The sequence below is a fragment of the Corythoichthys intestinalis genome, chromosome 2 (genome assembly GCF_030265065.1).
Source record: "Corythoichthys intestinalis isolate RoL2023-P3 chromosome 2, ASM3026506v1, whole genome shotgun sequence".
Classification (NCBI taxonomy): Eukaryota; Metazoa; Chordata; class Actinopteri; order Syngnathiformes; family Syngnathidae; genus Corythoichthys; species Corythoichthys intestinalis.
Genome location: NC_080396.1, coordinates 5,312,304 through 5,325,994, shown reverse-complemented (window position 1 = coordinate 5,325,994; position 13,691 = coordinate 5,312,304). Strand labels below are relative to the sequence as shown.

At 41.0% G+C, this 13,691-nt stretch overlaps 1 protein-coding gene and 1 long non-coding RNA gene across 2 annotated transcripts in view; one reads left to right on the top strand and one right to left on the bottom strand.

Moving 5' to 3' along the window:
* LOC130912159 (6-phosphofructo-2-kinase/fructose-2,6-bisphosphatase-like) overlaps positions 1-6,846 on the top strand; it is a 35,635-nt gene extending 28,789 nt beyond the window's left edge. Inside the window, exons 11-14 of the mRNA XM_057830033.1 lie at positions 702-831; positions 902-964; positions 1,029-1,093; positions 6,706-6,846. Of these exons, the coding sequence (XP_057686016.1) occupies positions 702-831; positions 902-964; positions 1,029-1,093; positions 6,706-6,765 (318 nt within the window). The 3' untranslated portion in view covers positions 6,766-6,846. The remainder of the gene's footprint in view (positions 1-701; positions 832-901; positions 965-1,028; positions 1,094-6,705) is intronic.
* Positions 6,847-10,646: 3,800 nt separating this feature from the next.
* LOC130912337 (uncharacterized) lies at positions 10,647-11,983 on the bottom strand. The gene is made up of 3 exons (XR_009062597.1): positions 11,777-11,983; positions 11,018-11,146; positions 10,647-10,918 (listed from the first exon to the last, which is right to left on the bottom strand). It is a non-coding gene; the product is annotated as an uncharacterized LOC130912337 (long non-coding RNA).
* Between the last annotated feature and the right edge of the window lie 1,708 nt (positions 11,984-13,691).

The following is a 13,691-nucleotide window of genomic DNA, read 5'->3' as shown; positions in this document are numbered from 1 at the left end:
GTTACGTTGCAGCACATCTGTCCCTTAGAAATGAAAATTGCTTGCCGTGACAAATGAGTGGGAAGCCAACAACACTCCAGTAACGCGGCAAAGGAACAAAACCAAGCGATCCGTACACGACCAGCTGGTAGACTTCACTGGTCGCCCGGAAATGTCGGGTTTTAATAGGGACGCGCCCCTCGGAGGCGGAGAGGCCAACTTCCGCCCCCGAGCGGCGCGGCTCCGTCCAATCACAAACACTCAAGCTACTTTTGGTTCAGCCCCCTTGAAAAATGACTTTTCACATGGGACAAATGAGCTGTGCTGCAACAGATGCATCAAATGGTAAATATTATTGGTGCAAAACAAGTTATCTCTATGGAACCCAGGCGTGTACTATGGTGCAAAACAAGTCATCTCGTGAGATTCCCTACTCAAGCGCGTCTCCTAACTATGGGAACAAGGTGAAAAACAATAGAAGTTGTTACAATCTATGTCACAGAAGCAATCATACATCACAAAAGCATAATGTAATATTTTCCCACATCAGCCATGTTCAGAACAATTAAAGGTCAGGGCTAACTTGAAATTCTTCCACTTTCATTTGTTAAAACAGAGGATTGGAAAGTATGATCTTATTGGCTGCCATTGACTGTGATATTGGAGTTTTCTACATGCGTTCAATAAATCCTTTGCAACATGAATATTTTTCTATGTGCCAGTCCTATGAAGACCTGGTCCATCGCCTAGAGCCAGTCATCATGGAACTGGAGAGGCAAGAGAATGTTCTGGTCGTCTGCCACCAAGCTGTCATGCGCTGTCTCTTGGCCTACTTCCTGGACAAACCCGCAGGTACACCAGTCATTGCGCTCACCGTTGTCTACATTCCTTCATAATCAGCTTTCCTTCGCTCTGGTTTAAGACAAGCTCCCCTATCTACGATGTCCTCTCCACACGGTGCTCAAACTCACACCAATAGCATACGGTAAGTAGTGGTCTTGTCTGGACTCCTTATTTCCTTTATGACCTGACGTTGTTTTTGCTGCTAGGGTGCAAAGTGGAATCGTTTTACCTTAACATCGAGGCAGTCAACACGCACAGAGAGAAGCCGAGGGTAAGGACAAATGAACAGAAATCAAACGCCGATATTGCTAGTCTTGGGGAAAATTCTCATGTCTGCGGTATTGACCAAATACTTATTTTCCACCATGATTTGCAAATAAATTCTTTAAAAATCAAACAACGTGATTTTCTGTTTTTTTTTTTCCCCACATTCTATCTCTCATGGTTGAGGTTGACCCATGCTGACAATTACAGGCCTCGCTAATATTTTCAAGTGGTAGAACTTGCACAATTAGTGGTTGACTAAATATTTATTTTCCCCACTGTAAATGAACTCTATTATATAAGCTGCACACAGACTCTTTCATTGTGTCAAAGTCTCATTTTTCAGTGTTGTCCCATGAAAAGATATACTTGAATATCTGCAGAAATGCGAGGGGTGTACTCAGTTTTGTGATACACTGTACTTTTTGCATGTTTTCTTGTGGGAGCTTCAAAGCAGATCGTTGACGTGTTGACCATATGAGTCACGTAGCTTATTTAAACCACCCTTATTTGATATTACTACATTTAAGTATTTTCTTAAGGCATCTTTAGTATGTTCTGTCTGAATGCATCTACACAAAACAAGCTGAAAGCGCACAGTAGTACTTTGGGTGTCAATTCGGCTCTTGTAAAACGTTTCGCCAGTGGAGCACATTTTGCCAGAGCACCGTTTTTTGTTTCCTACTCTTGTCTCATCCCGTCTTTCCTGTTCATTTTGCTTTTGCTGCTCATTTTGTGAAATGTCGACAGTGCTGTCATGCTCATTAATGTTCCTCTCGGGCTCAAAGGGTTGAACAGATGACATGGTCTTACTTTGGTTTCATCTGACCACATGACTTTCTCTCATGACACCTCTGCATCATTCAGATGGTCCCTGGCAAACTTCAGACAGGCCTTCACGTGTACTGACCTCAACAGGGGAACCTTCTGAGCAATGCTCGATTTTAAACCATTGCACCATAGTGTTCTACTGACAGTAGCCTTTGAAACTGTGCATCCAGCTCTCTTCAGGTCATTGACCAGCTCCTGTTGTGTAATTCTGGGCTGGACCCTCACTTTTCTCATCACAAGTGATTATCTGTGTCTTTGAAAAAACTTATGGAAAAAAATAAAAAAAATTAAAAATGTATCTAGACCTGCAATTTTTACCCAAATCACGTAATTTGGACATCAAAAATTCCGGGACGGTGAGGAGCATTAAAAGTTGTATACAGAATTTGAAAAAATTTATGGTTCCCCGGAAATTTGCCAAAAACGTTCCCATTTATTTTTAATGGGGAAATTTCCCATTCACTTTCAAAGGAACTTCCAATAGCATTTGCATTGCATTAATGCCATTGACGGCCATGTATGTCGATTCTATTGATGCAAATGTACTCGGATTCCATTGACGCATAGGTAAGTCGATGCCATTGACGGCCATGGATGTCCAAATTTCCCATTCATTTCCAATGACATTTACTTTAATGCCAATGACGGGCATGTTTGGCCATTCTATTGATGCCAATGTACTTGGATGTCATTGACGGCGAATGACGTCCAAATTTTTTCCCAATGTCCCCAAATCAAAAGGAAATGACCAAATATAAATAGGACACGCCCACAATTGTCCCCAAATGACCTGATATGACCTGGCCACGCCCCCCAAACCTCCCCAAATGACCTGGTATGATTAAGTTACGCCCCCAAATGTCCAAAACAACCTGATATGACAAGGTCACGACCCCAATTGTCCCCAAATGACCTGATGTAACCAGGCCACGCCTCCCAAATGTCCCCAAATCAACAGGAAGTGACCTGATATTGTCCCCGAAATGTCCCCAACAAACCTGGGCTTGGCCAAGATCTGTATCTCCACATTTCAAAGACCCAGAGTAATTTCTCCAGAAATTGCAGTTTCTAGTTCTCCACAAGATTTTACATGGCGCCCCAGTCCGAGGTTGATTATCAGTCACGTTTAGCCTTTTACTTTTCCAGCTTTGTGGAGCTCAACAATTTTTTTCTCTGGTGTCTTTCGAAAGTTATCTGGTCTTGCCTACGGTAGCAGTTGGTTCATGACTGACTGTGGAGTGCACAGGTGACTATATTGAGCTCAAATGGGTGATGGGTGGGTGTTTACTCATGGGGTAAAGGTGGACTTTTTTTTTTTTTTTTAAGTGATCCTCGATCTTTATGACAAGTAATTCTTAAAAGATAAATATTAGTATGAGTTAAAATAATTTGATATTGAAACCCCTCTTAATGTTTTCGTTTTAATAAAAATTCTAAAATTATTTTAAGTGATAGTTCGCCATTCTTGTTACGTTGCAGTGAGTGACGTCACCGGGCCGAACTTCCAGCGTGTCACTCTTAGCTACCCCAACATGTCATCGGTTCTGCCCTTCCAATTTGAACCAGATCGGAAAAGTGAAGAGCAGGACAGCACTGTCGGTCGTTCACAAGACGAGCATCAAAGGCAAAATGAGAACAGGAATACAGTACCTTATAAGAGAAGAATTGGGCAAAACTGGTGATTTACTCGCTGCAAGTGCGTCTCATTGACAACAGAGCGAGAGAGTGTATGCTGTTGAGAACTCTTGTTTTTGTTGGCAGATCTTCAAGGTAAGATATTGCGTTTTCAAACTCATCCCAGTATAATTATGTAGATTGTTAGTGCCCAGAGCTGTCGTATGCTTTACATACAGTACAAGCCAACAGTTTGACGGGAGCAAATCCTGGAATCGAGTGTAATCCATGTCTTTTACATTGTAACGCGTGGTAGGTAGGATACGTGCATAAAAGTACCAAAAAGGGGAGAAGCTTCCACTTACAGTGCCTTGCAAAAGTATTCGGCCCCCTTGAATCTTGCAACCTTTCGCCACATTTCAGGCTTCAAACATAAAGATATGAAATTTAATTTTTTTGTCAAGAATCAACAACAAGTGTAACACAATCGTGAAGTGGAACAAAATTTATTGGATAATTTAAACTTTTTTAGCAAATAAAAAACTGAAAAGTGGGGCGTGCAATATTATTCGGCCCCCTTGCGTTAATACTTTGTAGCGCCACCTTTTGCTCCAATTACAGCTGCAAGTCGCTTGGGGTATGTTTCTATCAGTTTTGCACATCGAGAGACTGACATTCTTGCCCATTCTTCCTTGCAAAACAGCTCGAGCTCAGTGAGGTTGGATGGAGAGTGTTTGTGAACAGCAGTCTTCAGCTCTTTCCACAGATTCTCCATTGGATTCAGGTCTGGACTTTGACTTGGCCATTCTAACACCTGGATACGTTTATTTTTGAACCATTCCATTGTAGATTTGGCTTTATGTTTTGGATCATTGTCCTGTTGGAAGATAAATCTCCGTCCCAGTCTCAGGTCTTGTGCAGATACCAACAGGTTTTCTTCCAGAATGTTCCTGTATTTGGCTGCATCCATCTTCCCGTGTTTTTTAACCATCTTCCCTGTCCCTGCTGAAGAAAAGCAGGCCCAAACCATGATGCTGCCACCACCATGTTTGACAGTGGGGATGGTGTGTTCAGGGTGATGAGCTGTGTTGCTTTTACGCCAAACATATCATTTTGCATTGTGGCCAAAAATTTCAATTTTGGTTCCATCTGACCAGAGCACCTTCTTCCACATGTTTGGTGTGTCTCCCAGGTGGCTTGTGGCAAACTTTAAACGAGACTTTTTATGGATATCTTTGAGAAATGGCTTTCTCCTTGCCACTCTTCCATAAAGGCCAGATTTGTGCAGTGTACGACTGATTGTTGTCCTATGGACAGACTCTCCCACCTCAGCTGTAGATCTCTGCAGTTCATCCAGAGTGATCATGGGCCTCTTGGCTGCATCTCTGATCAGTTTTCTCCTTGTTTGAGAAGAAAGTTTGGAAGGACGGCCGGGTCTTGGTAGATTTGCAGTGGTCTGATGCTCCTTCCATTTCAATATGATGGCTTGCAGAGTGCTCCTTGAGATGTTTATAGCTTGGGAAATCTTTTTCGTATCCAAATCCGGCTTTAAACTTCTCCACAACAGTATCTCGGACCTGCCTGGTGTGTTCCTTGGTTTTCATAATGCTCTCTGCACTTTAAACAGAACCCTGAGACTATCACAGAGCAGGTGCATTTATACAGAGACTTGATTACACACAGGTGGATTCTATTTATCATCATCGGTCATTTAGGACAGCATTGGATCATTCAGAGATCCTCACTGAACTTCTGGAGTGAGTTTGCTGCACTGAAAGTAAAGGGCCCGAATAATATTGCACGCCCCACTTTTCAGTTTTTTATTTGTTAAAAAAGTTGAAATGATCCAATAAATGTTGTTCCACTTCACGATTGTGTCCCACTTGTTGTTGATTCTTGACAAAAAAATTAAATTTCATATCTTTATGTTTGAAGCCTGAAATGTGGCGAAAGGTTGCAGGATTCAAGGGGGCCGAATACTTTTGCAAGGCACTGTATGCACATTTATTCACAAAAAAAATAATATTTTCACCTTGACCACTCGTCACTCGGGACCTCAGTGGTACGCACACACGCGTTCCCAGACGAACTCCAACATAAAAGTAACGTCCATGTCAGAGTCACTGTCTTCACTGTAGCGTGCCATAGTGCTTTAATTATTTGGTATGATTTGGGGAAAACTCCCACGAATAGTCGAAAAAAAGATAGCAATAGGAATCCAAATCTGCGTTTTTTGACTCACTCGAAGATTTAGAAATTGGACCGATCACATGGCAATGTTGCAACCGCCATCAGGCCGTTGAATCCACAAAATAGACTGATCCGAAAAGCCGCTGTGGGACCGACAAATCCAGAAATTAGACAGATCCTAAACCAATATTGCCGCCGCCGTGGGACCGTCGGATCCAGAAATTAGACGGATCCCTCACTTGACTGAGGATCCAGGAAAAATGTCCGGGCGCCAGTTGTAACGTGCGGTAGGTAGGCTACCAAAAAGCTCCCACTTATGCACATTTATTCACAAAAAATAATAATTCCACCTTGACCACTCACGTCACTCCACTTGTTACCATTTGACTGGAAATTGCATCCAAAAGCAGCACATCGTGGCATTTTATTTCGCGAGTTTAGGCAGCAATACGCAATTGTTGTATACGATAGACATTTGGAAACATCCCATTTACGTCATCACTGTGAGCCCACAAAACATGGCGCCAACTATCGGTCAAAATGTGTACTAAATATTATAAAATATTGCCATTGAGTTAACATTTTATGTGTTTCTAACAACATATTTTAGTACAAGAGAACAATTGTGGTTAATTAGAGCGTACATGTACTTAAGGTAGAGGATCACTTTAAGGTAGACTGACAAGTTTTTGAGTGTCATAATTGCTGATTCTCAAGTGTACAAATACTTTTGAAGCCTAGTAAATTACAAATAAATTATTTTTAAAAAAACATTTCATTTCTGGATTTTTTTTAGATTATGTATCTATTAGTGAAAATGCATCTAAGATTGAAATTTCAGACCTCCTCCTATTTTCTAAGTGGGTGAACATTGAAAATCGCATGGAGTGCAAATACTGTTTCTCACTGTATATACTCCATGTATTTATATACGTGTATGTGTGTATATATTAATAGCCCATTGGGTGTATTTTCACATTGCAGAATGTAGACATCAACAGGAACCCAGAAGAAGCTCTACAGACGGCTCCCGATCACGTGTAAACAACGTGGCGCAGAAACGTCTAAGATGGGATACTGCTGACAACTGGGACCTGGTAGAAACCGCACTGCGGGTTCCTTGGCCTGGACCTTCCAGTGACCAGCTGCTCCGAATACTCCACGAGCAGCAGCTGAAAGGTCAATTGGTGCTGCTACTCTTGCTACAGTACGTGACTTGAAAACATGCATGTCTGTCAGGACATGTGCTCCAAAAAGTGACCGTCTGATACGTTCCTGGCTAACAACATTGGTTTGGACTGTAAATATGTTTTAAAACATATTAACATTGTTTAAAAATCACACTACTGTATTTTTCAGGCTTCAAACCGCTACTTTTTCTCGCCGCTTATACCCTGTGGCTTTTATAAGGAAGCGGGTTATTTATGGATTTTTTTTTTTTTTTTTACAAGCTAGCGTCATATTTTGTGAAAAATGATAAAATTGGATAATTAGACATATTTTAAAAGAATGTCTTTCCAAATTTTGCCATGACATAGCTTTCAATCGCTGCACTAGCACCGATAAAGCTTGCCAGAAGCTCGTCAGACTTACTCAAAAACTCAGGATTTGATAGATGTATAATGCACAGTATGTATAATCAGGGGTTAATTTATGCCGGATCCTTCCGGAACAGGATCAGAGACCTCTTGATTTTGGCGTCTCCATAATCCGGGACTTACAATGGGGTAAATAAGTATTTAGTCAACCACTAATTGTGCAAGTTTTCCCACTTGAAATTTATTAGAGAGGCGTGTAATTGTCAACATAGGTAAACCTCAACCATGAGAGACAGAATGTGGGGAAAAAAAACAATAAATCACATTGTTTGATTTTTAAAGAATTTATTTGCAAATCATGCTGGAAAATAAGTATTTGGTCAATACCAAAAGTTCATCTCAATACTTTGTTATGTACCCTTTGTTGACAATAACGGAGGCCAAACATTTTCTGTAACTCTTCGCAAGCTTTTCGCACACTGTTGCTGGTATTTTGGCCCATTCTTCCATGCAGATCTCCCCTAGAGCAGTGATGTTTTGGGGCTGTCTTTAGGCAACACGGACTTTCAACTCCCTCCACAGATTTTCTATGGGGTTGAGATCTGGAGACTGGCTAGGCCACTCCAGGACCTTGAAATCTATTTAAGTCGTATTTTTGGTTGGTGCACTTCATCATTTATTGTGTACATATGTTTGCTGTGAGTCTGTGACTTATTTACGTGTCACACTTCAAGTATATGAAGAATAAAGCACAGATTTGGTGTCAAAAGACTTGTTTTGATCTTTAATTTTCAATAACAGACAGTTCACACATGATACAAACATAACGCCACACCCCTCTAGTGGCTTGGCGGTGAATTACAGAGCAACGCGTTCCCTCACCACAGAACTATCGAATGTCGAATGACGCCGTGTCGCTGCGCCGTCACCGCAACGCGGGAGTATAACTCAGGCTTAAGGATTCAGCTGATTTTGCAGATTCATACGTTTATTTTTCGCATCACGCCAGCCAAACAGCTGCAGAAAAATCTTGCTCCATGAGGGAGAGGCGTGTGCGCCTTTTTGGAGTATCAAAAGGTTCCCATTCACCGTGGATATTGGCCAAGCCCTACTACTGTGGGACCATTGGACTTACGAAGAAGTGAGTAAACATCTTGTTTTGTATTATGTCAAATATTAATACAGCGATTACAAAGTAAACACTACAAACTTTCTTTAAATAAAGGACTACTTACGTTTGATCATTGATAGGCATGTAAAAAGCTCTCCTCGTGCACATTAACTGCACAACAACTGCAGCCGCCCGTCTTCGGGGAACGAACTGTAAATTGCTCTCCGCCGGGTGGTTTGCCGATCCGCAAAGACAATCGACAACCCAGTCGTCGTGTCAAATAATCCGGGCTAGTTATGTGTGATTTTCCACTTCGAAGACTTTGAAACATCACTCGGTTCGGGTTAGCATGTCGGCTAGCTGTCACGCCTCTTGGTTTGTTTACATTCTCCGAAGCCGGGGAAGGGAAATGACATACGTCGGATTTAGGTGTCATAAAATATCGTTCGGGAGGTGCGACAGTAAAGGTGAAGTCGACAGTTTTGACCATTATGGAGTAATTTTGCCATGTCGTCCTGAATAAGTGCATTTTTATTATTTCATATTCCATTTAGCACAAGACTGTTATTTGTCATGACCATGCCATTTATTTAGCAATTGGGGAAAAATACTTGGTTAAAAAGAATATCCTGTAAAAATTTTGGAGAAGAGAGACTGAAACAATGACATTTTGTGGCTCTCTTCGTCGCGTTTTCCTCATTCTGAATAATTCCCCCTCAATGGGCTGAATAGTAACACCGATGAGCCCAGTCTCCCGCTGACGTCATCCACCTGTTGGGGACGCTAGAGCCCTATAATGGTAGGCGTGGCTAACCAGCAGATTAAAAGACTAATTTCTCGTCATCTGCTCTTTGCTAAATTTTTGTATACAGTCAAATCGTCTCAAAATATGATTCTAATTCACATAACAATGCTATTTAAGACTTTTTTTCTCATGTCGTATACTCTTTAATGTGTAGTTTATGGGGCTGTCAAAATTAACGCGTTAACGAGCGGTAATTAATTTTTTAAATTAATCCCGTTAAAATATTTGACGCAATTAACGCACAAATGCCCCGCTCAAAAATATCAAAAGGACAGCAAAGTGAAAGGTGTACTTGTTGTGTTTTTCGGAGTTTTGCCGCCCTCTGCTGGCGCTTGGGTGCGACTGATTTTATAGGCTTCAGCACCAATTTGCATTGTATAAGTAATTATTGACATCAACAATGGCGGGCTAGTAGTTTATTTTTTGATTGAAAATTTTACAAATTTTATTAAAACGAAAACAATTTCTATAACTTGTACTACTTATTATCTTTTATTTTCTATACATTTTTATAAAATATTTATATATTTTATTTATTATTTTTATTTATCTTTTAAGAACTACAAGTCTTCCTATCCATGGATCGCTTTAACAGAATGTCAATAATGGTAATGCCATCTTGTTGATTTATTGTTATAATAAAGAAATACAGTACTTATGTACTGTACGTTGAATGTATATATCCATCTCGGTCTTATGTTTCCATTCCAACAATACTTTACAGAAAAATATGGCATATTTTATAGATGGTTTGTATTGCGATTAATTACGATGAATTAATTTTTGAGCTGTAATTAACTCGATTAAAAATTTTAACCCCTTAATGCCTAATTTTTTTTCCAATCATAAAAAAAATAATTGGGGTGTGTTTTTACTTTCAAATAGATGCTAAATTAAATTGAAAGTGTTCATTTGAATATAGCCCATAAAATAGTCATACATTTAGGTATGATGCCGATTAGCGACAACAGGCAATTAAGGAAAACAAATGGCAAAAAAGGCACATTCCCATCTCAGGTCTGAACACACTTTTATCGCAACATCTTTTTTCACTGCTTGTGAAATTCTGAAAAACAATTATTGTTTTTGTTTAAACACAGATGTACATCACATTTTTAATCAGACTAGAAGACATATAATGTAAATAAATAAATAAAAGATTATTTTTATCATAACAGGCAGGGCACTGGCAACAATCACCCCTCTATTGTCAAACCATTTGACTGCTCTTATGCAGACATTGTCCACAAGAGCCTCTTGCTCTTCAAATGTCCCTCTTCGCTTCTTCTTCATCTATGAGTCTGCACTGAAACAGCACCCACGCAGGCGATTGTGCTGCACGGTCCCAAGTGCAGGTATGCCCTTTTTTGCAAGAGCAACAAACAGATCTACAGATGAGAACCAGTTATCAAAGAACAGCAGGATGAATGACTTCTGCAAGCTTGAGCACAATGTTACCACTGGCTCCTATGTCTGGTTGGCCTGGTACTGGATCTATTTTCCCTGTGAATATGTCAAATGAGTGCACCAGACCTCTTGTGTCGCACAGTACAAAAATCTTGTATCCCAATTTGTATGGCTTTTTTTGGGATATATTGCTTTAGGCTCGATCTGCCCTTGATGTAGCTCTTGCAGGTCTTGCAGGTGCAGCACTGGTGGTTGGAGGTGGATGAGGCGGATCATCATCATCTTCCTCACTGCTGCTAATGTCCACTGTAGAGTCATTGCTGCTGCTTTCATCACCTGGTGCAGAAAATAATAAATCACTTCAGGAAACACCAAACATTTTTATCTTTTCAGTGTGTTCACGTAGTTACATCCATAGATGTCAAACAAACTCACCTTCACTTGCTTTATTAGGATTGTACTCCTCATCGCTGCCCTCACTCTCACTGAGAGCACTCTCAACAGGAGGTGGTTTGGCCCGGTGTGCTAGCTTTGCGTAAAAAGCTGCTGCATTCATTTGTATTTCTGCAGAAAAACAAGGTAAAGAAATTACTGTTATAATTTCAAAACAAAATGTGTTGAAAACCATCAACATACATACATTTGCTTCTGTTTGATAGTTATCAGCTCATGCTGTGTTCATTTTTCATTATATAGAAATAAGAAAAATAAATCAATAGCAATGACATTGTTTATGCAACACGTTATGTTTATTATGTCTACAGATGACAACAAGTGTGGCAATGTCTGAATAAAACGTGTCTAAAAGTGGAACGTCATGGAGGCACCCGTGTGCACCGTTGCATATAAAGGATGCGTTCATTTATTTGTTCTACAGAAAAATAGTAACCACAAATGCCCTTTTTTATGCAACACATTACTTTTGTAATGTTTACAGATGATAACGAGAGTGATAGTTTATAGATAAAACGCGTGCGAGTGTTGCAAACCTTCGACAAACAACGCATTTACGTTTGCGGGGTGTCGGGGGAGGGGGGGGCTGCTTTTCCGATGATGCCGGCTGTAGCGATAGCGCTACAAACCAAAATCGTCATAGAGCTTCAAAAATACTCATCATAGAAACTCTATCTCATCGTGTTAGCAACACAAGTACACAATAAGACGGTACATTTTTTTTTATTTTAGCTGACTTACCTTGAATTGAATGAATTAGTCAAGTTGGTGCGCAGGACTTCGACGTGGCTTTCATCTTGAATATCACGGTCCGGAAAAGGAAGCGGTGTTGTCTCTGGTCGGACACGACTGAAACTAATGCTTGAAAAAGGTTCCTAGGCATGTGTTTGACATTAATGTACCGGCAGTGAACAAAGGCAGACGATATTTTGGCCGCTTTCAAAGCGGGAACGGTACGATGCCGAATCGCGACATTCGGCGTTAAGGGGTTAATCGTTTGACACCCCTAGTATTTTTATCTGTGCTGCTCAGTTCTCACAGCATTGTCACAGCAAATCAAGTTCTGTGATTAAAGCCCGTAAAAGAGAAACAACTTGGTTCGTGATTTCGACTCAAGAGGCAATCACAGTGATAACTCATCGCCAGTGTGACGCGAGTGGGAAATTATCGCTATGAGGGTCCGTGCAAGACATATTTCATTCTGGCCCTCTCACACACATACATTCTCCTCTCACATGCAAATATATATACTCACTCTCACAGTCATACATTTTTACTTTCACATTCCTACATTTTCACTCTGTGAAATGTAAGTATGTAGAAAGAAAATATATGTAAATGAGAGAAGAATATACCGGTAAAAGAGTGAATATGTATCCGTGTGAGAGGAGAATATATGTACTTGTGAGTGAATGTATAGTGGAAACCGAAGGCAGCTGTGATTGGCTGAGAACCTGAAGCAAATTCCTGTCGAGGACAGGTCAACATGGAAGAGGAGATGCGAGCGCTTCGGCAAGTAGTTGGGCTATTACGAAATATTTTGTCGACCCCCGAAACAGTCACATGACTGTCATCCTGTTTCGAGCGGCAGAGGACAGGATCAGTTGCACCCAACGTCACGACTAACGCTGTTGAAAGTGAAATGAGAGAAATTTTCCGACCTGGCAACTCCCAAATCTCTTCAGCAGTCCAAGCGGGAACTAACGTCACAGGTGCCCAAACTGGAGGTAAATCGATGCCATTGACGTCCCAATTTCCCATTCATTTAAAATGGCATTTACTTTGTTTAATGCCATTGACTGGCATGTTTGTCCATTGTATTGATGCCAATGTACTTGGATTCTATTGACACCTATGATAGTGAATGCAATTGACGGCCATGGACATCCAAATTTTTTCCCATTCATTTTATATGGGAAAAAAAAACAATATTCCTAAATCAACAGGAAATTACCATTTATTAATAGAACGTGTCCACCAAAAGCCCCCGATTCCATTGACGCTTATGGAAGGTGATTCCTTTGACTGCCAAGGCCGTCCAAATTTCCCATTCATTTACAATGGCATTTACTTTGTTTAATGCCATTGACGGGCATGTTTGTCCATTCTATTGACGCCAATGTACTAGGATTCCATTGATGCCTATGTAAGTCGAAGCCACTGACGGCCACAGACGTCCAAAATTTTCCCCATTCATTTTCAATTGCAAAAAAAACAATGTCAACAAAGCAACAGGAAATGACCAGATATCAATCGGACACGCCCCCTAATAGTCCCCAACTGACCTGATATGACCAGGCCACGCCCCCCAGATGTCCCCAAATTACCTGATATGACTAGACCACGGCCCCCAATGGTCCGCAAACCACCTGATATGACTCTTCCACGCACCCCAATTGTCTCCAAATGACCTGATATGACTAGGCCACGCCTCCTACTTGTCTCCAAATGACCTGATATGACTAGGCCACGCCTCCTACTTGTCTCCAAAAGACCTGATATGACTAGGCCACGCCCCCTAATTGTCTCAAAATGACCTGATATGACTGGGCCGCGCCTCCTACTTGTCCCCAAGTGACCTGATATGACTAGGCCACGCCTCTTACTTGTCCCCAAATGACCTGATATGACTAGACCACGGCCCCCAATGGTCTCC